The sequence below is a fragment of the Carassius gibelio genome, chromosome B12, assembly GCF_023724105.1.
Source record: "Carassius gibelio isolate Cgi1373 ecotype wild population from Czech Republic chromosome B12, carGib1.2-hapl.c, whole genome shotgun sequence".
NCBI classification, from domain to species: Eukaryota; Metazoa; Chordata; class Actinopteri; order Cypriniformes; family Cyprinidae; genus Carassius; species Carassius gibelio.
Genome location: NC_068407.1, coordinates 9,942,161 through 9,968,701, shown reverse-complemented (window position 1 = coordinate 9,968,701; position 26,541 = coordinate 9,942,161). Strand labels below are relative to the sequence as shown.

Sequence of the window (26,541 nt, the reverse complement as noted above, 5' to 3'; positions counted from 1 at the left end):
CAAATATCCGGATGATTTCGTGAACGCGCAGCCCTTCGTTTCTCTCGTGAGCAACTGTGTAAACAATTGTTTTAACAATGAAGCTGACACTAAAGGCGGTCGCACACCGGACGAGAAGCGCTGCGTCGCGTCGCGCCACATGTAGGACAACTCGAGGTATCGCACACCGGACGCGCACATTCTATATGCTCAATTTCGCAGCAAGATGGGAGAGTTTTAACTTCATCTATTATTTTAATTTGAAATATATGATTTTAATTGATAAAAGCTTTTTAACGTTAATTAATGAAAATAATATGTGTTATAATAAGTCTGTTATTGTTTTGTTGTATCTGTTGTCTGGGCAAGCTGTGCAGCTGAAAACGTAACCAAACACTTTTCATGTTTTATATGAATGAAACAAGTGTGCTGTATTTTAATTTCAGTTTCAGTTTATAACATCTGGGTTTTTTTTTATATAAAACTATGCGGATGGCGCTCTGTGGCGCGGCAGAAATTTGAACAGCGTTCTGAGTCGTAGCTGGGCGCCGCCGGTGTGTGTACTCACATAGAGAATAATGTGTTAGAATTTTAAAGACGTGGCGCGACGCGGCGCTGCGCTTCTCTTCCGGTGTGCGACCCCCTTAACATTTACTATCATCACCCTAGGGTTTTATTTTATTTATTTATTTATTTATTTTTACTTTTTGCTTGCGGAAACGTTTCAAGGCAGTTATAATTGGCTTGCGATAACAGAATACAATTTATTAACAGTTTGTCTGACAGAATGTAACTTCACACAAATGTTGGAATTTCTGTAAACATTAACCAGAAAGTGTAGATGGGTTACCCAGGTTTAACGCTTTTTTTACCGGTACAAAAAAAAAAAAACAAGAAAAAAAAACAAAACCCCAGAGCATTTATCTACTTAAAACTTTATTATTAAGTTTAAACTGAGTACAGAAATAAACTTTTTTATTGTAGTAAATACTTTGTATTGTATTATACATTGTGATATAAATGATCCTCTGTCAGGAGGCTCGTAGCCCTTTCTGTTTATTTAAGCTGGACATTTGCTTTGGCAAATCAACAGAGCCACCAGACGATCAACATCAGTACATGAGGAGTTTCCATAGAAATCAGCATGAAGCGAAATGTGATGCTTCTGATTCATGACACTCAATAAAAATAGGCCCTTTGCAATGTCACATTGACATACTCAAGCACTCGCTTAGAACCAGAAAACATGAAGTCTGATTTTAAATCTTGGTTAAAAAATGTCTGTACTTCTACTGAGAAAACCTTTTGAGCCTTTGTGCAATAATAGCTAAAAATTTTTTTATGATTTATTATACAGTGCCTTTCCCACCCTTTGGGAACTGGATGTGTAAACGCAACAGACCAACAATCTTCCTCAAGGGTCAGGTCATTCAGTGCATGGTGTTTTTCAACAACACAGTGAGATATATAGTAATGTTCAAACATTTGAGGTTAGTAAGATTTTTAAAAGAAATTAATACTTTAATTCAGCAAGGATGCATTAAATTAAAAGTCTGAAAATGTCTATTTCAAACAAATGCTGTTCTTTTGAACTTTCTATGTACAATAACTAAACCAAAAGATGTAAGCAGCATGACTGTTATGTTTAACTAGTGAGAAGAAATGTTTCTTGAGCACCGGATAGTTTCTGAAGGATCATAAGGCACTGGAGACCAGAGTAATTCTGTTAAAAATTCAGCTTAATCATTGGAATAATTTACATTTTGAAATATATAAAAATATAAACATGTTATTTAAAATTGTAATAATATTTCACAGTATTACTGATTTTACTGTATTTTTAACATCTAAAAGCAGACTTGGTGAGCATAAGAGACTTCTTTCAAAAATCTTATTGACCTAAAACTGTTGAAGAATAGTGTAACAGGCAAAAATGAGGAAATGTAATATAATAAGCATGAGATGAAACAAATCAGTCACAACGCTCAACATTTTCTGACTTGAAATAGCTTAATGCTGGGCAAACAACTTCAGCATTCTGTCATTTAGATCAGGAATGAAGAAGTGTTATTAATATTTACTTGAATTCAGAGGAATGCATTAACGGATGTCATTGTAGTGCCATGGCCCTAATATACTGTATAAGGCAAGCCAGTGATGTGAGACAGGATGTTTCCAAAAACCAGTGTCATATGACAATGAACAAAACAAGCAGGGTTTGATGCTGAAATAAAGAAGTTATAAACAGCAGATTATATGATACTAATAAATGGCAAAGAAACATTTTTGTACCTGATACGATCACGATATCTAAAACATAAAGAAAACTAATCCAGGTCATATATCTGATGATGGGTTGTGTGTCTTGTCCCCATCTGTAGGCACACTGCTGTACTGGTAGTCCATGGCCAAACTGACTGCAGGTTTAGCTGGAGACCCAGACGCTGATGAACTGTTCTTCTGGGCTGCATCATGGGAGTCCAGCCAGTAAAAGGAAACCATAAGGAACAGAGCTGATAAGGCCACTGAGATGCTGCAGGCCATGAACACATACGTGTACTGGTCAGTACGGTCCACAAGGATTCCTGGAACACAGGTGCAGAGATATAACAGATACAAAACAAATCTGCTCTATCACCATTATTTGGAAAATAAGCACCAAAACATGAGTCGTGCATGAGTGGGGAAGGATTTGGGTGAGCCTTAAGCCAAAAACATGTACTCAGTGGCACTCCAAGGTGCTAGGCAGTGCTTGTCCCAACTAAGGACATTTATGTGTGGGAAAGAACGGTCAGTCTGACTAGTCCTTCGCTCCCACCAACATGTAACTCCAGATTAGTGCTGATACAATGGAGCAGACATTCCATTCTTTTTATTCGAGCACAGACACACACCTCCTCACCGATAGCTACACAATCCCACATTCATTTTAATTCTAGATCATAGTGATTTCTTCTTTATGTGAAAAGAATGTTTGGGCATGTCTGTGAATAAATTTTTATTAATAATTTTTTGGGACTTGACTTTGACAGGACAGTTGAGACGTGACAGGAAAGGACATTCATTTCCTGATCTGAGCCAGATTTAAACCAGAGATAAGAGCAGTCGCAACCTTTTTATTTACAACAAGATTGCAGGGTAATATTAATGAGAATTTATAATGGAAATTGTATTTTGTAGGTACTATAACTAGTCATTTTAATGACATGTTTGCCTGCTCTTGTTTATTTTAAATAATAAAAATAAATGAAAATAAAAGGCAGATCAACCTACTGAAGATGAGCATTAAAATAATCTTTAAAAGATTATTTTTAGAAAAAATATTTTTCTTTTAGATTGCAATAACATTTTACAATATTACTGTTTTTACTGTTCTTTTTAAATTAATGAAGCTTTTCGTGAGCATATGAGGTTTACAGTATAAACAGTATAACAAATTTTATATAATACATAATAATAAATACCTACAGATTAGTAGAGTATTAGGTAGATAAGTATTTGAATGTATATATGTGACCCTGGACCACAAAACCAGTCTTAAAGGGGGGGTGAAATGCTCGTTTTCACTCAATATCCTGTTAATCTTGAGTACCTATAGAGTAGTACTGCATCCTTCATAACTCCAAAAAGTCTTTAGTTTTATTATATTCATAAGAGAAAGATAGTCTGTACCGATTTTTCCCGGAAAAACACGAGTGGTCGGAGGCGTGACGTGTGGGCGGAGCTAAAGAATCACGAGCGCGAATAAGCTTTTGCGTTGAGAGCGTCTGGAAGCTGTGACACCGTGAGGACAAAACCAACCAAAACAAACCATGGCTAACAGTCAGATTCAGCGTATATTTATGATCCAGAAACAGAAATTGAAATTGAACAAGAGCAGCATCAGCAATCAGTATCTATGTGGTATGTACTGAAACTGTATATATTTGCTTAGCGGTTTTGGAAAATGACTAAGTTCCAATTTGTTTTTTTAAGCTGTAACGTTACATGTGGAAAGTGCAGTTTGATGACAACATCGCATGTTGTTTACTTGATGTGCTTACGCGCCGATAGCTAAGTTAACAACACAGAGATATTTGAAGCAGTTTTACTCACCGCCTGCGGTTCCAACACACGATCGTGACCCTTTTTCGTTAGGACTGCATTATCCTTAAGAAATAAACGATGTGCAAATCCGGCGTCAAACTGGACCTTGCTTGTAAAACAAGAATCTTCGAAATGCAGGGAACAAACACAAACACTTGCACAACTCTGTTGATGCTCTGTAAAAATAAACTCCATCCACTGGTCCCTTAACGCTGTTTCTCTTTTGGGAATCTGCGCAGGGTTGTCTTGCCCTGGCAACCAAAAACACACTCCTTTTGTGACATTTCGCGACGCTCTCGCTCTGATCAGTGAACATCTGTTGTGCTCTCTCTGCTCTGCTATACGGGAGCGCGCGCTCTTCCGGCAGACGTGCCCTAGGACCCATATAAGGAAATTCCGCTCCATCTAACGTCACACAGAGCCATACTCGGAAAAAACTTTCCGAAACTTGTGACAAACCGGAAGGAGTATTTTTGGAACAGAAATACTCCTTCAAACGTACAACTTAATTTTTGAAACTTTGTCCATGTTTAGCATGGGAATCCAACTCTTTAACAGTGTAAAAAACTCAGTATGCATGAAATAGCATTTCACCCCCCCTTTAAGTCGCTGGGGTATATTTGTAGCAATAACCAAAAAAAAAAAAACATTCTAAGGGGCAAAATTATCGATTTTTCTTTTATGCCAAAAGTCATTAGGATATAAAGTAAAGCTCATGTTCCATGAAAATATTTTGTACATTTCTTACCAAAAATATATAAAAACTTTTTGATTAGTAATATGCATTGCCATGAATTCATTTGGACAAATTAAAAGGTGATTTCCTCAGTATTTAGATTTTTTGCACCCTCAGATTCCAGATTTTCAAATAGTTGTATCTCGGCCAAATATTTTCTGATCCTGATAAGCCATAAACCAAGGGGAACCAAGCTTGTTTATTCAGCTTTCAGATGGTGTATAAATCTCAATTTCGAAAAAATTACACTTAAGACTTTGTGGTCCAGGGTCACACACACACACACACACACACACACACACACACACACACACACATTTAAAAGTAGTGTAGTAATGTAACATATTTACACCTTATTAAATGCAAACAAGATTTAAAAAGAGAGATATATTTAGCAAATATAAGTGGTCGTGTTATGGCAAATGTAGTGCAAATGTTCTGTAAGGACTTTCAATAAATAGGCTATAAAGCTGCTTGCAAAATAGTTACCCTTTTTTTTAAATCGTTTTAGATGTAAAGTAGTATCATGTCACACTTCAAGACATGTTGACTTTATGAAAGTTCATGTCAACCACCTTTTATGTTACAAAATGTACTGTTTATGAGGGCTTGCATATTTATGAGGCAAATATTTACAGTTCCTACAACCCATTGTTTGAAAATGTCTGTCGACAATGAAGCAGCTGTTTATAGCCTGTGCAGGTTTTGAATGACTGTCTACTGCAGGGCATGGCTATTTACATCTACATATCCATAACACTTTCAAAAAAAATCTATCAAAATATGAGTAAAATATGTATACTTTTTTTGATTGAGGGATTGGCCCTAGAAACGCCTCTGCTGTCCACAGAACCCATACTTGTTGTCTCAAGTCTAGGGTAGGGACATAAGCTGAAATACCAGCATGACCACATTTACAACAATCTCTGTCTGTTTCAAAGGGTGGTATCTGGAGTTTAGATGCCTATAGATCATGTCTGGGCTGTGTTCTGTGAGTCATTCACATTCAGGCAGTGACATGATACATAATTCAAAACAAGGTTTTCAAGTTACCTGCGAGAGGAGGTCCAATTAGCAGCGTAACGCTTTCCATGATAGATATAAGGCCAAGCGCAGATGGGAACTGACTCATCTCCACTGTGTCCATCAGGACGGTGAACATCAGTGAGCCTACTAGGCTCATGGACAGTCCATACGTCAGGACATACATTAACAGCACTGGGAAACTGGCAGAAATGCAGCAGATACTATTACTGAGCCCATTTATGAAGAGTGCGGCTGAGAAAAAGTAGACATGTCGACCTTTAAACCAGGACAGGCTGAAGAGCACTCCGACGGGAGGCCGCACAATGATGTTGACAAAGCCCAGGATGGAGAGCAGCAGGGCGGCTCGGCTTGGATCCATTTTGTGAGCCGTTGCATATGGGACCAGGTAAATAAGCGGCACCACAAACCCCAGCATCATCCAAGTGATGCCCAATGAAAACACCCGAAATCTAGGGTTACTACAGAAGAGGTCAAAGGCCATGTGTTTTCTGAGGAACGATGCTAAACCCTGAAAGATCCCCAGCACGCATCTCTTTTTGCCTGCGGGTCTTGGACCGTTGCTCTTCACCTCTGACTTTCTGGGCTTGCGAGGCCTGACGGGTCTCATAACGGCTCCGCAAACACAGCAGTTGAGCAGCACAGCACCGAGCACCAGAAAGCTCCCTCTCCAGCCCAGCGTACTCTGCAGATAGTCACCTAAAAAAGGCAATGTAGACAGACCCAGAGCAGTGCCAGTGGAGGACATCGCATTGGCGAACGGACGACGGCGCACAAAGTAGTGGCCAAGTATAGTGACCGCGGCCTGGAAGCTGAAACAGAAACCCAGACCTGTGAAGCAAACAGAGAGTTATGACTGCTGGATGAAGTTCATAGTACTTTGGTAACAGTAAACACCTATAATTCAATTCCATGCAAGCGATCAAAACTGTAAATGTATATACATCTAAGTCGTTACTGAATTTATAAATATATATTTATATAAAAACAATATTTATTGTCATTAAATGTGGTTTAATAATCAATCAATTAAAAATAAATGTATTATTATTAGTTATATATCATTTAAGTATTAATAATAAATAAGTTAAATCTGTAACTGTAAATAAAACAATTGTTGTTGTTGTTGTTATAATACGTTTATAAATTGATAACCAGTCTATTTAAAACAAATGCATTCATTATTATTATTAATTGTATATAATTTAAGAATATAAATAGAAGTATAAACACATTAAATCTGTAACTGTTAATATAATAATAAATGATGATGGTTTAAATAATTATTAATCAAATTATTAATAAGGGATTTATTATTAGTAGTATATCATATAATAAGTTATCATCAATTAATTAATTAAAACCTATAATAAATTTGGTAAGGAATAAAAATAATAAAAATAGTATTTTATTGATCATATTAATTATCAATATAATAATAATTTATCACAATAAAGATAACAAAAATATTTAGCTTTTTATTCAAAATATTAAAAGTATATAACAGACAACAATCATTATTGTATTTATATTTAATAATCAATTAATAATATCACAAATTCTCATGTATTATTTGCTTCCATGCTGCCTATCTGAGCTATTTAATACATGTATTTATTGTTTAAATAATGTAAATTATTTTATTAATAATAATAATAATAATAATAATAATAATATATTAATGAATGATAAATTAATAATAAATAATAACTTTTATTTTTCACATTTACTTATTTTTACTGGTCACATAACTCTGCTTGTTGCTACAGTACATACAATTTTTTAAAATCTGAATCTTCACTTTTGTATTCATATTCATATAAGGTCAGCTGGTAAAGTGCTCAGTGATAACTCTTTATGAAATCACAAGGAGGTTTATGTATGTTTCCCTTTTGTCTCTTCTTACAGATCAAACAAGATATCATAATCACTTCCTCTGGGGGCTTAAGCTGGGTACACACTAAAAGACTTTTAAAATCATATCATTTTCAAAATGTGAGAGACCACAAACATGAGGACTGTTTTACTCCTAAAGTGATGATGTGTGTCATGATGTGACAAAGACAGCACACCACAGACATTTCCTAGGATTGTCGAAAGGGGAGAAATCGGCCCAAAATCAGCCAGATTAGCTTGTGGTGTGTACCCAGCATTACTGACCTGTGATGACCCCAGTGGTGATGTATAAGTCAACGATGGAATGAGAGAAAGAGCTGACTGCCATCCCAAAACCACTCAGAACTCCCCCAAACATCACCGTCGCCCGGCAACCAAAGCGTTCCACCAGCATACTGCACAGAGGGCCTGCAAGAAAAACACTTAAGGGTAAAAATAGCTTTTATTTTATATGTTTTACTCGAACAAACCCCAGCATGACGTGCCATATTCCTACATCTCAGGTTTTCCACAGCCAGCTACTCAAGACACCACCCTAGAACAATGATCTGCCTTGTTCAGATATGTTAAGTGAAACATCAACACTCTCACAAGTAATTGATGTATGGCATTTGAAGAGGTACAATGAAGTGTGTGTAATAAATAACTACAAGAAAAGCACAATTCACAGCAGACATGTCAAACTCTGATGTCAAATTGCCATCTCTGCTGGTTTAGTATGACTTATCAGCCTAAATCAGATCAAATAATGACCACAACTTCCTTCTCTCAGGGGGATGCATTTCATTTAATGCATTCAATGCAATACTTCTACCTGTTTTACATCTGATTAAACCAAAGTTTGCATAGAGCAACAGAATGTAAAAAAAGCTTTATTAATAAAAGAGGATAACAATATTAAATACATATAAGTGTTTGTGTTTTTAAAGCTGCTGCAAAAGTAACATAAGTCTCTGGATTGGAAGCATTTTTGCAAGTTAAATGTCAGTTAAGATTAAACTTGGTTTAATATGCAGACACAAGTACAGTATAAGTAAGCCATTCATTCATATGTTGATTCCCTCAAAAATGTAAACACTGTAACTCTGTGGCGCTTTCAAAATATTGCTCCGTATTTTCGACCAGTTTGACTCAGCAATGTTGGCTCAGGGGTTCCCAAATTGTATAGTTTTTATTTTAAAATTATGAATAAATATAGGGCTGCATGAATTTGTCTGAATTTTTTTTTTATTATTATTTTGTCATATATTGCTACTGTGGGAAAATATCTCACATTGCTACTTTGGCAGTTTTAATATGACATTTAATATAATTCATTATTCGCTCACAAACTCCTGTTTGGAAAACCATAAGTTTGGAGGTGGGATTTCTTATTTGTACAACCAATAAAAGATAGGCAGTATGTTGAGGAAACCGGTTTAGAACTATCGTCTTTTTTGCATTGTGATTTTGTTGTGCTATTGCTTTTTCTCTATAACATCCTCACCTCCGGCGTGCAAAACTGACGTCATTATCGACGGCACCCAAGACGTCTCACTGTTACTGGCCTGAAATTCTTCCTGAAGATCTAGGTAGAAGATTCCAATGCAGGAGGGGAAGGCCAGCGTCAGAGCCAAGACAAGGATGGTAGCCACCAGGACCACCCATCCCCAGCCCCCATCCGGAGCATCGTAGGTAACTAGATGAGCTTGATCAGAAGGGGATCCTGGTCCTTGTTTTTCTCCCTCCTCAGATTCAGGCTCACATAGCTCCCCTGACTGCTCCTCCATGCTGGAAGGTTGCGGAGGTGCCATATTTTCCAATCTGATGGTAACCAAGTCACTGGTGTCTGGGGTTTTCCACTTGATCCGTGGAGCTTTGGGCCGTCAGCAGCAGAAGAGCAGCTAAACACATCCTTGCATATTCTATATCCTCCAAATAAAGTGTGCTTGCTATACCCCTATACACAAAAAAAGGACAAAGAGCTAATCTTATTAAACAAACATTGTAAAAAATTAAACACACAATATTTAAAAAAACTAACAATTTTAAATAAAGAAAATATAATGCAAAATACTGGTGAACCCACGAAGCTAAGTTGCTGGTATGAACTTGTCAAATTCCTCTTTGTTTACCTTTCAAGTTCAGGTAGACATGAGAGGTATTTCTTCACATCCATCCAAAGACATTTTTCACGGTTTGTTTGGCCTTACCAAGTTAATATTTAGGCTATCTAACAAGGAAGCTAACTGTAGCCAGGAAATAGCATTGAGTGGTGTGAAGCAGCTTTTTATTGGATTAATCAAATTAATGGCAGGACAATATTTAAAAAGTACACATAACCAATAAAAGCAACTTATTTTTTTGTTGAAACTGTTTATTTATTTAGACTATTATTGCTGTCTTTTCTACAGTTTGATTAAAGTCAAGTCTATAATTCTGATAAAGGCTTATTCGCCAATTTAAATTAGCCAAATTTAAATTCGTTTAAATCGTTAAAGATTTTCTGTTTTTAGAGAATCACCTGTGTGAATGATTCAAGGACTCGATTATTTGCTAGCCACAGAAAAAATACATTCATGTGTCGCCACCTACTGGTGAACCAACGAATGAAAAGATTTGACTTAGATTAATGATAATCTCCACCACTGTTGCTCAGTTTCTACAGCTGTTTTAGGGTGTTCTGAACATCGTGGCATTTTTGTGGTGTTCTGAACATCATGACATTTTTGTGGTGTTCTGAACATCATGATATTTCTGCTGTTCAGGAAGAAGCGACTAAGAACAACAAAGAAAACCGACGCGCACGTGCGACCTTTTTTTTTAAACAAGTGCTACGAAAATACGTAAAACACTTCAGACATGTCTGAACGGCTAAGTTATAGCCCGTAAGTAAGCTGTTCAAACAAACGGTCTTTTTATTGAAATTAACGTTACCTGAAATCAGCCACAACACCGGGGTCTCTAATTCAGTGTCAACATTCATCCTGTTCTTTAAACCAAACGTACTGCCAGTCTCAAAAACGACACAATCCAAAGTTTGGAATAATAATAATAATGTAATAAACAACAAACGAACCTTTTCAGCGCAGTTTCAGGCATCCATGCCAGCGGTGTGTCTCTGAGCTGCGGAGACTGTCATATCAAATCAGCGAAAGGGAGGAGACACTCCGGACCGGGAGGGAGCAGTTTCAGGATCCAACATATCATACTATCAGCACATAACCCAAAATGGAGAGCTAGAATAAAGTGGTAACGGCTTCTTTAAAAGCAGTCTACACGCAGAGAAATTTGCAAACAGGGGCGAAACATGGCATTTCCTCTCGCCTTTACCCGAGAGCAGCTCAGTCTCATCCGCCCTGTGTCACGCTGAAGGGCGGGTTCCTGAATGCTAGCGTAGTTAAGCAAAATAACTCGTATACTTGATTAAAGTGCGTTTTAAATCCATAACTACAGCAAGTATTAGGGTTACTAAAACCAAACTTAATATTATGTTAAGTACTGATCCCGTGACGCAGGTTCTAAATCCAGAAAAACATCTTTATTCTTTCTGCCCAGCTTTTTTGTATTTCATGTAAGAAAGAAAGTCATATGGGGTTGGTTGTCGTTTATGGGTGAATTTTATATAGTTAAAATGGTATATATATATATATATATATATATATATATATATATATATATATTTTTTTCATGGTTCCTACGGATATCATGAGATATCAGGGAATTGTAAAATTATGGTTTCAAAAAATGCAAATGAACCAAACATTCCAATAGTTAATAATACAAATTTAACTGAATAAGGCTCCAAAATATTTAGCAGTCCAGAAATGACCATTGTGAGCAAAATCTCAATTTTGTTTAATTTAAAAACATTTTTTTTTATGGTTTTACATTTAGAAAACAAAGTTCTAACGTTAACCATTGTAAACAAAATAAGCACGCCACAAGTCTGAAACACAAACACATTTTATGATAAAAATCATACATTATCATTTTGCAATCTGTACACTGCAAGAAAACTGCATCAGAAGACAAACTTTAAACATGAAAAAAAAAGAAAAAGAAAAAGACATTCTGATCAAGACTACCCATTTCAAGAACACTTAGCTCCACAAACTCATCAACCTAGTGACATATTTGACACTTTACATCAATACTGTTGACAATGCAATACACCCAAAACATCTGATGAAAGAGCAGGTTTTTAGCATGTTAAAATGTGTGTACTGGATAGTAAAGCATGCAGGTGTTGTAGACTAACTATTATGGCAGCAGAAAACAACACATGTTAAATATGGACCTTATTAAGTTATGGCAGAGGTCTGCACTTTTGGCCAGCTGAAAAACATTGGTCGAAAGCTGTTTTTATCAGATACATGTGGTGTTGCATAAGCATATTTAGCCTCAGCAAGCATGTTTTTTCCAGTAGTACTGTGTTTGAGTTTATAGATTTCTGTACAGAACAGTTAAAATAGGGCCATATTTTTCTTTGAAGTTCCACTTATGAAATATTATTAATACCATCTTTCAACTGTCCATGCACCAATTCACCTTTACACTATGACAACATCCCAGTATATAACATTATATACCCGACACATTGCATGCTTCCAAGTTGGCGTTCCAAAATGCCAACCTCCTGTTTTTCAGAATAGCATATATATTTTATCACAAAGAAAATATCTTTATCTATATATCTTTTTGTTTGATCTTAAACAACACGGGGCACAAGACCTAAAGAAGAATAGTAGATTACTAAGGAAAAAAAGACACACAGAAATCTCACAATCTCAAGTGCTAAAGCATTAGCAGTCAATGTGACATCTATATTCCCAAGTTTCCTAAATAAAACTTGAGACTGCTCATGACATTTTCTTATGCCTCACATGGGGTTGGACTCTAAAAATAAAAACAAAATCCACACGGTGAGAACATTATAAAACAGCTAGGTGCAAAATGAAAAGTGCAATGGGGCAACAGTTGAAAAGCTAAATACAGATGAACCACTTAAACAAGAACAATAACAAACTCAGGGGAAACAGGCACAGTCAGTATCTGAGTCAAGGAACAGAATTGACTTAGTCAAAACAAGCATGAAATAAACACCATTTCTGTCTTTAAAGAAGAGTAATCGAGGAGCAAAGACATGTAGGGCACGACAAGTCAAAGGCACAACACTAGACAAATAACTGGGACAGAGAGAGACTTAAACAGCGCCGCCTAGATTTGAATCCAGGATTCTTCTTTGAAATTAGACCTTAAACCTATTTGAACAATGGAAATGTACAATAGGATCCCTTAAGAGAGCAGAGATCCCATTACAAGGACTTCAATGACTAATAATTGAGCATGAACAAATAAACTTTCTCCAGGAGGCGGAAAACATTAACACATCCAAAGAAAGGGAAAGCCAACAACAAAGTAGCTCACAAACTCAAGTACTTTGCTTTCTTGATATGATAAACCAAAGGACATGGGTGTAAAAAGGTAAAATAAGTCCACGTATACATGATGCCATCTTAGACCGACCCCTAGATTCAACAATATTTCATTGATAGATAAGAAGAACCGAAGAACCAAAATACAGCCTGGATAACATTCAAATACGGACAATTTGTGATGTCATCACAATGGATTCAGAGAAACCACAATGTAAATATTTAAAAAAACTAAATACAGGAGATACAACAGGAGATCAAGTTTATCTGCTGCTAAACAACAAGGGCAACCAGTTTCAAAGACAGCTTCAATGTTAAAATGAAGGAAACTTCAAATGATTTACCTGAAATTATATTCGATGTTGAAATAAGAAATGGCAAGAACGTTGTATAATATTCGGAGCCCTTTACATTCAAAAACATTCCATTGACATGATCAGACTTCAAACAAAAACGAGTTAAACAGTGAAGTAGCCAAAATGTTACTGGGAGAGTTAGATCTGGTGTCAAAAAAATGCAACAAAGAGCCACTAGTGCAGTTTTGCCCTGACTCAAAACTTGTGGGCACTATGTCCAGCAACAAAGGTCTCCTGAACCACCTGGACCATGTAAGCCTAACACCTCTATATAAATAGTCTCCTGTTTTGTTTTGTTTTTGTTTTTTTTTTCCAGTCATCGAAAAGTTAAAAGGAAAAACACAACCGAACAATTTAACATCTCGGCAACCAGAAAAAAAAAAAAAAAAAAAAAAAAGTACATTAGGGTACATTGATTCAGAACCTTCCCCAATAAAATATAGAAATTTGTCTTGATAAACACACACACAAAAAAAAAAAAAACACTACAATGGCACAGATATCAACAATTACATGACTTCCATTCGGCCTTTTTATAATACATATGTTTTGAATATACATAATTCTCGCATGCCCTAAAACCACATATTTCGTAGTTTTTTTTTTTAATTTCCTGTTTTGAAATATCCACAGCGACAAGGCAAAAAAATAATAAAAAAATCCAAGATGACAAAAGTCATCCAGAGCAAATTGGAAATGTGAGACATCTTGACAGCGATGGACACACGTTTTGGGGCATCTGACTGGACAATTGGCAGCATGAGTTCTCCCTTCTCCTCTGGTCCTTTCCAGATGGGTGAATGGGTAGTTAACAAAAGAAGCATGTCGCATTGAAGACAAAATACTGCATGTTCAAAAGCCGCTGTCTTCGTTTTATCAGTTGCTCCATCTGCTGTGCTCTCTGTCTGACAAGTCAATGGGAAATGAATGCTGAAATGATGCTAATGATTTACAGTGTAAGTTAATGTGGTTGTTATGAGAAGCTGTATTGACGGTCTATCTTGCATGCCATTTGGTAGTCCTGAGGAGATTATGGTCAAGTGGACACAGCCGAACCAACAGGGGCAACTGAACACCCCTTAAAAGAGCAGCTGTAAAGATTATGATGACACTGACCGAGATATGTGGAGGATTATGACGATGAAGTCTGCATAAATAAGCATTAGGATGAATGATGTATCCTTCCCTGTAATCCTTTCTCTGAGCAGTCTTGCATCAAAGGTGATGGTCTGAGGTTTAATCTTGGACACATTTTTGATTAGTCAATAACAGCGGTGATAGTTAGTGGTGGTGCTGATCGTTTAATGTTGCAGCACTGCAGGGAGGAGGGGGACTGAAACCCCCACAGTGGAAAGGCACAAGGGAGGAGAGAAGGGTGAAGTGGTGGTGGTGGGCTGATGAACTTGGTGTCAGCTGTATGGTGGAGGGAAATCTGCAGAAAGGAAGAGAGGGATGGGACATCTGTGTGGGCTCAGGCACCAGGTTCCTCACATCCTGGACCCCCTTTCCTGAAGGATCTGTGGAGAAACATGTGGATAATGATGAGCTCTACAATTTTTTTTTATATTTTCTCATCAGTCTGCTATGGCAGTTAAGGAAAACTAACATCCTCTTTCATTATTTAAATAAATAAATTATATAAATACAGTATACAGTTGAGGTCTGTAGGTTACATCCCCCTTTCAGAATCCGAAAAAAAGGTTTTACCATTTTACCAAAATAAGATATTTCACATAAAATATGTTTACATATAATCCACGAGAGAAAATAAGAGTTGAATTTATAAAAATGACCCCATTCAAAAGTTTACATGTTGTCATATCATATCAGCGAAAGGAAGGGAGGAGAAACTGCAGGAGGGAGCAGTTTCAGAATCCAACATATCATACTATCAGCACATAACCCAAAATGGAAGTGGTAATGGCTTCTTTAATAGCAGTCAATACGCAGAGAAATTTGAGCACCGGGACAATGGCATGGAATTTCCTCTCGCCTTTACCCCAGAGCAGCTCATTCTCATCCGCCCTGTGTAACGATGAAGGGCGGGTTCCTGAATGCTAATGTAGTTAAGCAAAATAACCCATATAGTTTATTAAAGTGTGTTTTCTGTATATATTTTAACACCGAGGACAACTGAAGTACTCATATTCAACTACTTTCAAACCCTCACTGATGCTCCAGAAGGAAAAAAAAATCAAGCATTAAGAGCTGAGGGGTGAAACTTTTAGAATTTAAAGATCAGGGGAAATTTAACTTATTTTGTCTTCTGGGAAACATGTAACTATCTTCTGTAGCTTCTGAAGGGCAGTAGTATATAAAAAAAAATATGATATTTAGGCAAAATAAGAAAAATGTACACCTCTCCATTCTGCTCAAAGTTTTTTTTTTTTTTAACTCCCTGGCTCTTAATGCATAATTTTTCCTTTTAGAGCATCAGTGAAACTATTTATTAATATGGATTTTAAAATATTAATAATAATAATTATTATTATTATTTTTATTATTAAGAATGTGGGGGAAATCCAATTGTGTTTTCTGATAAAAGTTTTTAAAATGCTACAAAGAAAAAAAAAAGGCCTGTTTTGTAGTGATGCATATATTGGCCAAACTTTTGAGACTATACTGTATATCAATATGGCTATAAAACAATGATAATTCTAATTAGTAATAGTAGTAAGTGGGTTAGTGAGATTGGGATTACTGGCACTCTTGTTCTTGGTCTAGGTCGTATCTTTCTGGACGCACTCAGTGTATTTACTTTCAGTAAATTTAAGTTTCAGATCAAGAAGATCTACAGTCACCACCGGTGTTCCCCAGGGTTCTGTTTTGGGCCTGCTTCTTTTCATTACTTATATACTCCCTCTTGGTTACATTTTGAGGAAACATGGTATTCATTTTCATTGTTATGCAATGGTCACCCAATTTATGGTTCTATTCCTCCAAAATCTCTGTCCGGCTGTTTAGCTGAAATTAAAGACTGGCTTTTTAAGCTAACTTCCTGAAGTTAAATTGCAACAAAACTGAGGCCCTACTTGTTGGCATTAAGACCGGTTTTGTCTAAATCTAATAGTTTTTCCTTGTACATTGACAATAATCCAATCTGTCCTTCCTCTCAGGTTAAAAGTTTGGGTGTTATTATGGATAGCACACTATCCTTTGAAACTCAAATTAATAGTATCACGCAGACTGCATACTTCCACTTGCATAATATAAACCATCTTCATTCCTTTGTCTCAAACACTAATACAGCAGTTCTCTTTCAAGCACTAGTCACTTCACGTATAGACTACTGCAATGCCCTTCTTACTGGTGTTCCCTCTAAATTGCTACATAAGCTCCAGTTGGTTCAGATTTCTGCAGCTCGTGTTCTTTCTAGAACACCCTCTACTGAGCACATTTCTCCAGTTCTTCAGCAATTGCACTGGCTTCCAGTAAAGTATCGAGTTGAATTCAAGATCTTGCTACTTACTTTAAAAAAAAAAGCACCATAATGCACTAATCTTGCACCCTGATACCCTACTCAACTCCTTCATGTTTGCTCCTCTTCAAGTTCTCTCAGAACCTCATCTTCAATCTCTTGTGGTACCTCAGATTTGACTAACTACCATGGGTGCCAGATCTTTTAGGTATGCTGCCCTCCACCTATGGAACTCCCTTCCCCCTGATATCCACAAAAGTGATTGCCTGCTGACTTTTAAAATGTATTATATATTTTTATACAGGCTTTTTTTATAATGTTATATTGAGTCTTTACTGCACTTTATCTTTTTATGAGGAGTGTTTGTTGTGTGTTTCTGTCTAGTGTAGTGATTTGTATTTTACTTTTTATCTTTGGTTGCTTGTGAGGTGACCTTGGGTGTTTTGAAAGGCGCCATTAAATAAAATGCATTATTATTGTTAGGTAGTTTGTTATCACAGTTTTTAAAGAAATTATACTAAATAAGGAAATATGAAAAAGTGTTAATTGTACCTTAGCCTTCTCTGTGGGCTCGATAACAATCCCGTTAGTTGAGTTGTTGAGCTCCCGGGAAACGACGCACAGGAATTCGGCCTGGTCCTCATTGCCATAGTTATAGGAGGAGCCGATACTTATGAGCTTGAAGATATAGACAAGTTGAGTCAAGTTTGTACCATAGCGAACAGATAAGCAACAAAAACAATGGCTTACGTAAGTCCCAAAGAATGGTGTAGACATATTCTGTTTTTTCAAAAACATCTCCAATCAGTACAATTGTAACCGCCACAAAAAAAATGGAGGGACATGACTGTGTAAGATCATGTAAAGAAAACAACCTGTTAAGAAATAAAGTGGCTATCCAGAGATCTTCTGTTCGTCTGAGTTAAAAGATGCTACGATAAAATACTCCAGACAAAGGATCAACATCTATACTGGACAACAGCACCACAACATATGCTTGAGAAGTGAAGAAAAAAACATAACCTACCTGTTCAAACTTCCATCCGTCTGACATAGTGGAAACCATCTGAGTGAGCTCCTCTTCTTGACATTGTAATACACGATACACATGCTTCACAGGGCCCTGTAGAAACAGTAATATTCTGAATTAAGGGCGAAAACAGAGTTATAAGTCTGTATGAAGCTACACAGGTTTTGGATGTCCTTTCAAATTTTTATGACTTTATGACAATATACACATCAAAAAGAATGTCCTTTTTTCTATACAATGCAAGCATACGTTTCCGCTTTATGCAAAAGAGCAGCGTGCACTTTGTTCAAAACATCTTTTGCACTCTACCGAAGAAATAAAGTCAAACATGAGGACATGAGGGTGAGAAAATTAGTGATTTAAACTCCTCTTTGAAGCAGGTTCTCAAATTATGTCTAGAAGTCTGTGTATGTCTCTCTGAATGTTGAGCACTGGGCAGCTGTACATCTTAAATATTGATTCAAGGAAGGTTTGCTGTTCCCTAAATTGTTCTCAAATGAACTTTTAGACAGAGTGCTTGAAGATAGACAGTGAAACACTTCCTTTGAGCAATCCCAGTAATTCTAGCAAATCTTCTGACAGATTGCATAGCGGTATTCCAAAAAACATGCCCACAAAGTAAACTGTTGCTTTACCACATACCTGAGATGTTCTGTTTTCATTGTCTCGTATTCTCTCCTTCACCAGCCTCACAAGTGATGCAATGTTGTAAAACTCTGCTTCCTCTAGAACACCTGCAGTGGTCAGAAAATCAGTGAACACCTATCATGAGGTTACTGCTTTATAATAAATAAACATCCATAGTCTTAAAAGCATAGCTCACACGTAAATGAAAATTCAGTCAGCATTTACTAACCCTCACATTGTTCCAAACCTGTATGACCTTTTTCTGCTGCAGTACACAAAATAAGAATTTGCAGAACTTTTCAATTGTGTTTGTCCATACAATAAAATCACTGGGGTCCAACAACATTGGATTCCACTGACTTTCTCTGTATGGACAGAGAACATTGACATTTTTCAAAATATATTATTTTGTGTATAACAGAAAAAAAAGATAGGAAAAAAATAGGTTTGGAATATGAGGCAAGTAAAAGATGTCAGAACTATCCTTTTAATGCTACACCCATGCCAATAAAAGACTATGATTAGGAATTATACACTAGTAGACCAAACTGATTAATAATTATATAAAAACACATCACACAATAATTGCCATCATCACAATTTGGAGCACTGACACGCACACACACAAAAGAAAATTTTGTACACAGACTGTAAGCCTTTCAAGACCTCACCAGTCCTGCAGGAAATTATCTTTTACACAGGTACACTGAGGTCCCTCTCCACACAAAATAAATGATGTTTCTAAATTAAACTAGGTCATTACAGTTCTATTATGAAGTTTTTGAGGGCAGCCTGCCCAGATCATCTCACCCTCCTCAGCAAGGTTCTTGTTGATGATCAACTTCCCATGCCTCAAGTAGTTCAAGATGGGTCCGAAATATGTGGGATCCCTGTCAATCAAATATGCTCCTGTCTCATCCTGTGAGAAAAGACAACCGACAGTGTGAACACTGCTTGTTGCAATTGCAATTTAATTTGCATTTAACTTCATCATTACTGTTGTGGTCCCTGCAGTTATATTGCTGAATCAATTGTGAAATCCCCTTGACAAACCACTGATTCAATTAGCGCAGGTAAAGTAATGCCTGGTTATTAAGTGGGAATTGAGAGAACCCAGTTAGTGAGTCCATTCACTCTTCAGTATACTGAATGATTTTAGTATATTAGTGCAGCAACAACAGCTTTTTTTTTTAAATGAACTGCTCTGGTGATTTTGAAGACTTCAGACTGTGGTTGCTATTTTTAAATGAATTAACACTTTGGAGAGGAAATCCTCTGCAGAACTGTAAATAACACTTGTTTACCCCTGCTATATAGAGTTTAGGTTGGTAGCTGTGTTTTGTAACATGAAATGTAGTTTATAGATCCAACTGATGCAAGCTAATATACTAATCTTGGAACAGCAACCAATTGATCAAAAGCAAAGGTAGCCAAGGAGGTTAATTTTAACCTCTTTCTAGCTGGTCTAAAATGGACATTAGCTGGTCACTGGCTGGTCCAACCAGGTAGAACAGCTTGGAAAAGCAACGTTTTTAGCTACCAGGTGGTCATCTTGGTGGTTATTGGATTGAAAGATAACTTGTTAACCAGATAACGACCAGCCTGCAGCAGATAAAGACAAAAGACAATCTAGAAACCAGCTCCAGAAACCCATCTACATTAGTTCACCCAAATCGAAAAAAATTCTGTTATCATTTAATCAGCCACATACTTTATTCTGTGGAACATAAAAGGAGATTTGAGAACCGTCTCTGTGTTTTTGCCCATACAATGCAAGGCAATGGCAACAAAAATTGTTTGTTTAACAACACTCTTTGGAATATCTCCTTTCGTGTTCCACGTAATAAAGAATGTCTCACAGGTTTGGAATGACTTGACAGCGAGTAATGACATGCATTTCATTTTGGGATAAACTATTCCTTTAAACTGGATTGTATTTTCATTTAGCACAGGATTAAACTGGACCTCCCATGTGCATTACAAATACACGAATACAATCCTGTGTGCTTGCTTAGCCCTTTGTTGTGATAAACAGTAAAGTGTGCTCAAGCGCTAGCAAAAGACAGTGTAAAGAAATGCTTTTTGAGAGAAGCAGCCAATCAGTGGAAGTTAGAAGCAGATTGTAAGTGTATTTATTTATTGTCTGACTAGTGTTTAGCACAGTTGTCATTGCTAGGAAATGCTTGTTTTGTTTACTGCATTGAGATGTGCTGAAGTTGCGTTTGGTCTTGTACTATATCGCATACCTTGCGCCCATTCTTCGTACATCGCTTTATACATCTGAGATGATTTAAAAGATGCCAGATCTTCTAATCGTGATAACTGATGTCTGGCTAATTTGTGGATTTGATTAAAATTATCTGGATTAAGTCTAAGATTACCGCGTGTTCTCGTGTTCCCTAAAAAGGGCAGATGTATCGATACCAGAAACTACGATCAGTAATGCAGCGATTGATTAAGCGTGCAGCATGTGTGCAAGACACCAATACAATTATAAAGCAATTATTTTATCATAAGTAAATATTTCAGTGAGTAAAAATGTCTGTGTCTATATTATTATAGACTACACAACATTGTAAAAAAAATTTCAAATAAATGTTAAATTATTATTTTAAATTACTGTCCCTGGATCAGTAGGGTACTCTTGTAATGGCTGGGACAGATTTTAAGTATCTTAAAAAGATGCAGTCTAATCCTGTTTACATGAAATAATCCTGCTCCCGAGCAGGTTTAAGATTACAGATCTGTTGCTATGACAGCAACTCTGGTATGAGCTTTGAAGAACCAACCAATCGAAGATCATGCCAAATCGCCAACAATCAAATCCAGCTAACTGACTTAGTGACGTACTTGTCAGTGTTGCGTGCCAGCTTAGCCCTTTGTTGTGATAAGCAGTAAAGTGTGTTCAAGCGCTATAGAAAAGACAGTGTAAAGAAATACTCTTTGAGAGAAGCAGTCAATCAGCAGAAGTTAAAAGCAGATCCAAAAGTGTATTTATTTCTTTTCTCACTTTTTAGTGCAATTTTCCTTGCAAGAAAATGCTTGTTTTATTGTGTTGAGATGTGCTGAAGTTGAGTTTGGCCTCGTACAGTATCGCATACCTTGTCAGTGTCGTGCTCTTGCTTAGCCCTTTGCTGTGATAAACAGTAAAGTGTGTTTAGCTGAATTCAAATTCCGTTTTTTTCAAACCGGTATAAAAAGGTTAGTATACCCCAGCAGCGGTTGCAGCAGCCCTCGTATGAAGATCGCATTTGACTCATCCCCTTTTCCAAACCTTACTTCACTTCGGTTTCAGCTTTTATGACCAACTCTTACTATGCATTTCCATATCCCTACTATCAATCCCACTCACAAACCACACATCACACACTATAGGCAGCACAATCCTAACAACCAGTACACTTTGCCCATGTCTGCTAATACACTACTTTATTTTTCTATTGGTCTCTGGATTTGTTATTCTGTAGTAAACAAAGCAGATTTCATAACATCTATAACTATTCATTCAAGACTAAACCTCATGGACCTGACAGAGACGTGGATCAAACCACAGGACACTGCTACTCCTGCAGCACTCTCCAATCATTTCTCATTTTCCCACACTCCCCGTCTGTCTGGAAGAGGTGGAGGTACTGGTCTGCTTATCTCTAATGATTGGAAATGTATTCCTTTCCTTTCTATGGGACGTGACAGCTTCTTTATATCACATTCAGTCACCATTATCCACCATTTAAAAATCCATTTTGTAGTCATTTATGTGTGGTATTGGTGTTTTCAGTATTGTATCGGTGCATCCCTACTTTTATTCAGACTAAAAACCCCTTTAATTCAGGTGAGGAAGCCTGCGTTTTGAGTGGCATTGCACATCCTGTCATGCCAGTGACTATAGATGCAATCGATGCATTTTGCAGTATTAAGTTTAATGATTAATCGTTTTTTTGATCATACATTTAAACTGATCAATCATGGAAATAATCGAAAATTGACATCCCTATTCCTGACACAACACATATCACTCCTCACATCATCTTTCAATGTAACCTATGCTCACTCTCACACTCTCGGCTATATGCTATGGTTTCATCTTTGCTTCCTCCCCTTAAACAGTCATGATCTCTTGATGCTTACAGTGTTACTGATACTTTCTGCTACTGCTACTTTCACTCTCTGAGGGAGAAGTCTCCAAACTCATCTTTTCTTATAATCCAACTGATTGTCAAGCTTGATCATACTCCATCTCATCTCCATCAAGCCATTTCTCCAGCAGTTGTACCTGCACTCACTCACAATATTAGCACATCCCTTCACACTGGTGTTTTTATCTCAGCATTTAAACAGGCTCGTTTAACCCCAATACTAAAGGAACCTTCTACTTAAACCATCTCTTTTAGAGAACTACAAACCGGTTATTCTCCTTCCTTTTATTGCAAAAATGAGCTGTTCAACCAAGTCTTAGCCTTCCTCACAAAGAACAACCTCCTCGTCAGCAACCAGTCTGGTTTCAGATGTGGATATTCAACCGAGACTGCCTTGCTCTCAGTTGTGTATACTTCAAACGAAATCGAAGAACAAATATATATGATGCCAATTGGAACAGAATCAGGCCGAAACGAAGTTTGTTTTGAGTTTGTTTCTGCAGTTCGAAATAAATCACCAAAGCAATCTTTCTGGAGAAGTTTTTTTTTTGGCTCCAAAACACCTTTGAGCTTCCATTGGTCCATGGTGGTTACGCAGTCGGTGGGTTTGTTCTGGAACTCCACGTTCTTTGACGTGCAGTTTTTTTCCCCGGTTCGTTCCACTTTCTGTGGAGGTCCTACGGGAGAGCAACATCTCCTGAATACACTTGAGTTTCGAATAGCTGAGCTGCACAAATATATCCCACCTGTACGGTCGCTCGCGGAGAGACTTTAAAGATTCAGATAAAGTATTTCATTCCTAGAAAGAATTGCAACGAAGCTTGGTGTCGACGACCTGGAGTTATGCAAAAAGCGATGCAGAGAAATATCCGAGACAAGTTTTCCAAAGCCATTAAAAGAGTGAAAGGAAAGAGTGAAGATATAAGGTAGCAACCAAATACGGTACACCACACTGCTGCTGCTGTTTTTCTTTCAATAAGTTAATTTAAAGGGTATACCGTAACAATAAAATGCAAAACGTATATACAATAATAAACCTTTGTTTTTAACAAAAATTACATCACATAAAATATAAAAAGGTGTAATAATTTATCTAGTTAAATGAACACTAATAAAATAAAGTAACAAACTGACTCCAATATTTTTTTTTCTGCATCATGCTAAAGTTTCCAGACTATGAGACATTCACAATTCTGATAAAGGACTGTTTATGGAATGGTTCTTTTGTATTGCAAACATGATACTTGACTCTGAACTGCTGCTAAACATTATTATTTTGTCTGTAATATTCTGACCACTGGTGCCAGTCTCAAACCTACATTGCCTACACTTCTTCATCGTTGTTTTGTTTAGGAGATAGGCACGAGCTTATCACATTATCGCAACACATTTTTTTACATTAATCCACCTACCCTAAATAAAACTGCCATTTCTGAGCAACAAAAAAAGTGTTGTGTATTGCTTCTGGGTCTGGAGACGGATACATCAATGTCTCCCCTCCATTCATTTTATTGTTTGTTTCTATATTGTCCCCAAAACTAATTTAGAAATGTAACAATGGGGGCTTGTCTGAGATTCAAAATTGTGTCTTTGTTTCGTTTTGGTTGGAGATTTGTCTCATATTTTTTTATAAGGTGCGGGTGCTCATTGATAATGTGACGTGAACACTCTATTGAAAAGTACAGTGCCTTTAGCTTCTGGTCTGTTTTGGGTGGTCTTCGCTTTGGTGGAGAGGTACAGGGTAAAGGAATTTGATTTAAAGGGTTTGTTCAGCAAAAAAAAAATTAAGCCATAAATTACTCACCCTGAAGTCATCCTAGGTGTATTTGACTTTCTTCTTTCAGACAAAGTTGGCACAATGCTAACCTCATACGTCATTCCCCCTGAACTGCTTCGTTTACAACTGTGAACGCAAGCTAGATTAAAGTGATTATTACATTTTGAATATAACTATTTTTCCTACAAAAACGCATCGATTCACTACAGAAGGCCTTTGTTCACCCACAGAGCTGTGTGAGATTCTTTTTTTCAATGGATGCGGTTTATATTAAACTTCTCATGGACCAATGCAGTGCAACACCCGCTAGGTTGCATCTAACAACTTGAAAGATCAAAGAAAATGTTTTAAATAACTCGAATTCGTCTGAAAGAATAAAGTCATATACACCTAGGATGACTTCAGGGTGAGTAATTTATGGCTTAATTTTCATTTTTGGCTGAACTAACCCTTTAATATCCTTTACCCTTTCTCCATCCTTAGAAGTTTTTGAAAAATGTAGAAAAAAGATTTTTTGTTAATTGCGGAGTTTTTTTATATTATTGTACCGAGGGAGGTGTAAGAAAAGGGGTAATAAAATATATTAAGAAATTTTACCAATGTCTTCAGTGGAACACATGGGAGAACCTGAGGGCACAATGAGTTTTGTGCCTGAGGTTTTTCTTAACGAAGACTCAATAGAACGTTTTGACCCTGCTTTGGTGGTTAGGCTAAGAGAATTTGATTTGATGGTAAAAAAAAAAAAAAAAAAAAAAAAAAAAAAGCAGAGACAACAAACAAAACACCAGAACACAGAAACACATTAAAATACATCAGAGGATGTAACATATCAATTCAAGGGACTGATGTTTGCCTATAAAACCACCACTTTACCTAATGTATTACTTCAGGTTATTATTATTATTATTTATTTATTTTTAACTTGCTAAGTGTACACCATTAAGCTTAGCTTACTGAGACTTGTTATCACTTGCATATCATATTGATTTTGATTGCTTCCATTGTCTTCATTTGCTTTGGATAAAAGTGTCTGCTGAATGACTAAACGTGAATGTATGCATTATAATTGTATACACATTAAAAATGAATGATTTATATTAAGGCGTGATGCATGCTTTACAGGAGTAAACCGAGCCTTACCTTATCCGAATCCAGATCTGGATCTTCTTGACATAATCGATACAGAAACGATTTGGGATCCCTGCACAGGGTCTGTTTGGTTGTAACAAAGTAGGTTCCCCCGACATTGAGCCGAACCCACCGAGCTCCTGGTTTCTCCGTAGCTTCTGGTGATGGGGAAGTGGGGTTGCTCTTCATAGGGAACCCAAACACTGCTCTGGAGCCGGAGACCCCTGGACTTGACAAGCCGCTCCGGGGCGGAATCAACAGTGTTGGCGAGGGGAGTCTAACGTTCACGGAGCCTCTGAATTCACAATGCTCGGTCTGCTCGATGATGCCATTCGCGCTGGGTTCAACGTGCAACTCTGCCATATTTTCGCAGCACAAACAGTCAGTTCCGTCTTGATCAGACTCTAAATGCCTTTATTTAGCGCTCCGCACGGCGCTGTTACGCTGAACAGGCCGGGTTTACACGCGCTGATAACGATGACAAAAACGTCGCGGTGTGTTAGTAACGCGCAAGCGAGGCGACATATCTCAAAATTCCCCAAAAACGCTACACCGATACGATTTGTTTATACAAACGACCCATGTAAGCTACAAATATTATGGGTAAAATTCAACATATCACTTCCCGGTCAAGTAAATCGATATGTGACAAAATAAAAGTCTGGACAATTCTATTTGGGGGATTTTTTTATTTTTTTTTTGATTTGATAATAATAATTGATAATGTGGATATTATTTTTATTTAAAACTAAAACAATTAACATGATTGCCGGTAACTGAAATTAACTAAAATATAAATATTAGACTTAAATTAAACTTCAACAATTGCAAGTGAATTAAAGAAAATATGCTGCATTGGTAACTAGCCAAAATAAATAAAAAATAAGAAACATAAATAAAATAAATAATAA

The 26,541-nt window shown here is 36.9% G+C and overlaps 2 protein-coding genes across 2 annotated transcripts; both read right to left on the bottom strand.

The window, feature by feature from the left end:
- Nucleotides 1-894: 894 nt before the first annotated feature.
- On the bottom strand, nucleotides 895-11,256 carry LOC127968853 (monocarboxylate transporter 6). Its single transcript, XM_052570215.1, has 5 exons — nucleotides 10,800-11,256; nucleotides 9,228-9,680; nucleotides 8,006-8,149; nucleotides 5,855-6,676; nucleotides 895-2,564 (listed from the first exon to the last, which is right to left on the bottom strand). Exons 2-5 carry the CDS (start codon nucleotides 9,532-9,534, stop codon nucleotides 2,317-2,319), a joined length of 1,521 nt encoding a protein of 506 aa, XP_052426175.1. The 5' UTR covers nucleotides 9,535-9,680; nucleotides 10,800-11,256; the 3' UTR covers nucleotides 895-2,316.
- A 414-nt stretch (nucleotides 11,257-11,670) lies between these two features.
- On the bottom strand, nucleotides 11,671-26,253 carry kctd2 (potassium channel tetramerization domain containing 2). The gene is made up of 6 exons (XM_052571053.1): nucleotides 25,643-26,253; nucleotides 19,400-19,508; nucleotides 18,605-18,696; nucleotides 17,960-18,055; nucleotides 17,485-17,610; nucleotides 11,671-15,031 (listed from the first exon to the last, which is right to left on the bottom strand). Exons 1-6 carry the CDS (start codon nucleotides 25,991-25,993, stop codon nucleotides 15,002-15,004), a joined length of 804 nt encoding a protein of 267 aa, XP_052427013.1. The 5' UTR covers nucleotides 25,994-26,253; the 3' UTR covers nucleotides 11,671-15,001.
- Between the last annotated feature and the right edge of the window lie 288 nt (nucleotides 26,254-26,541).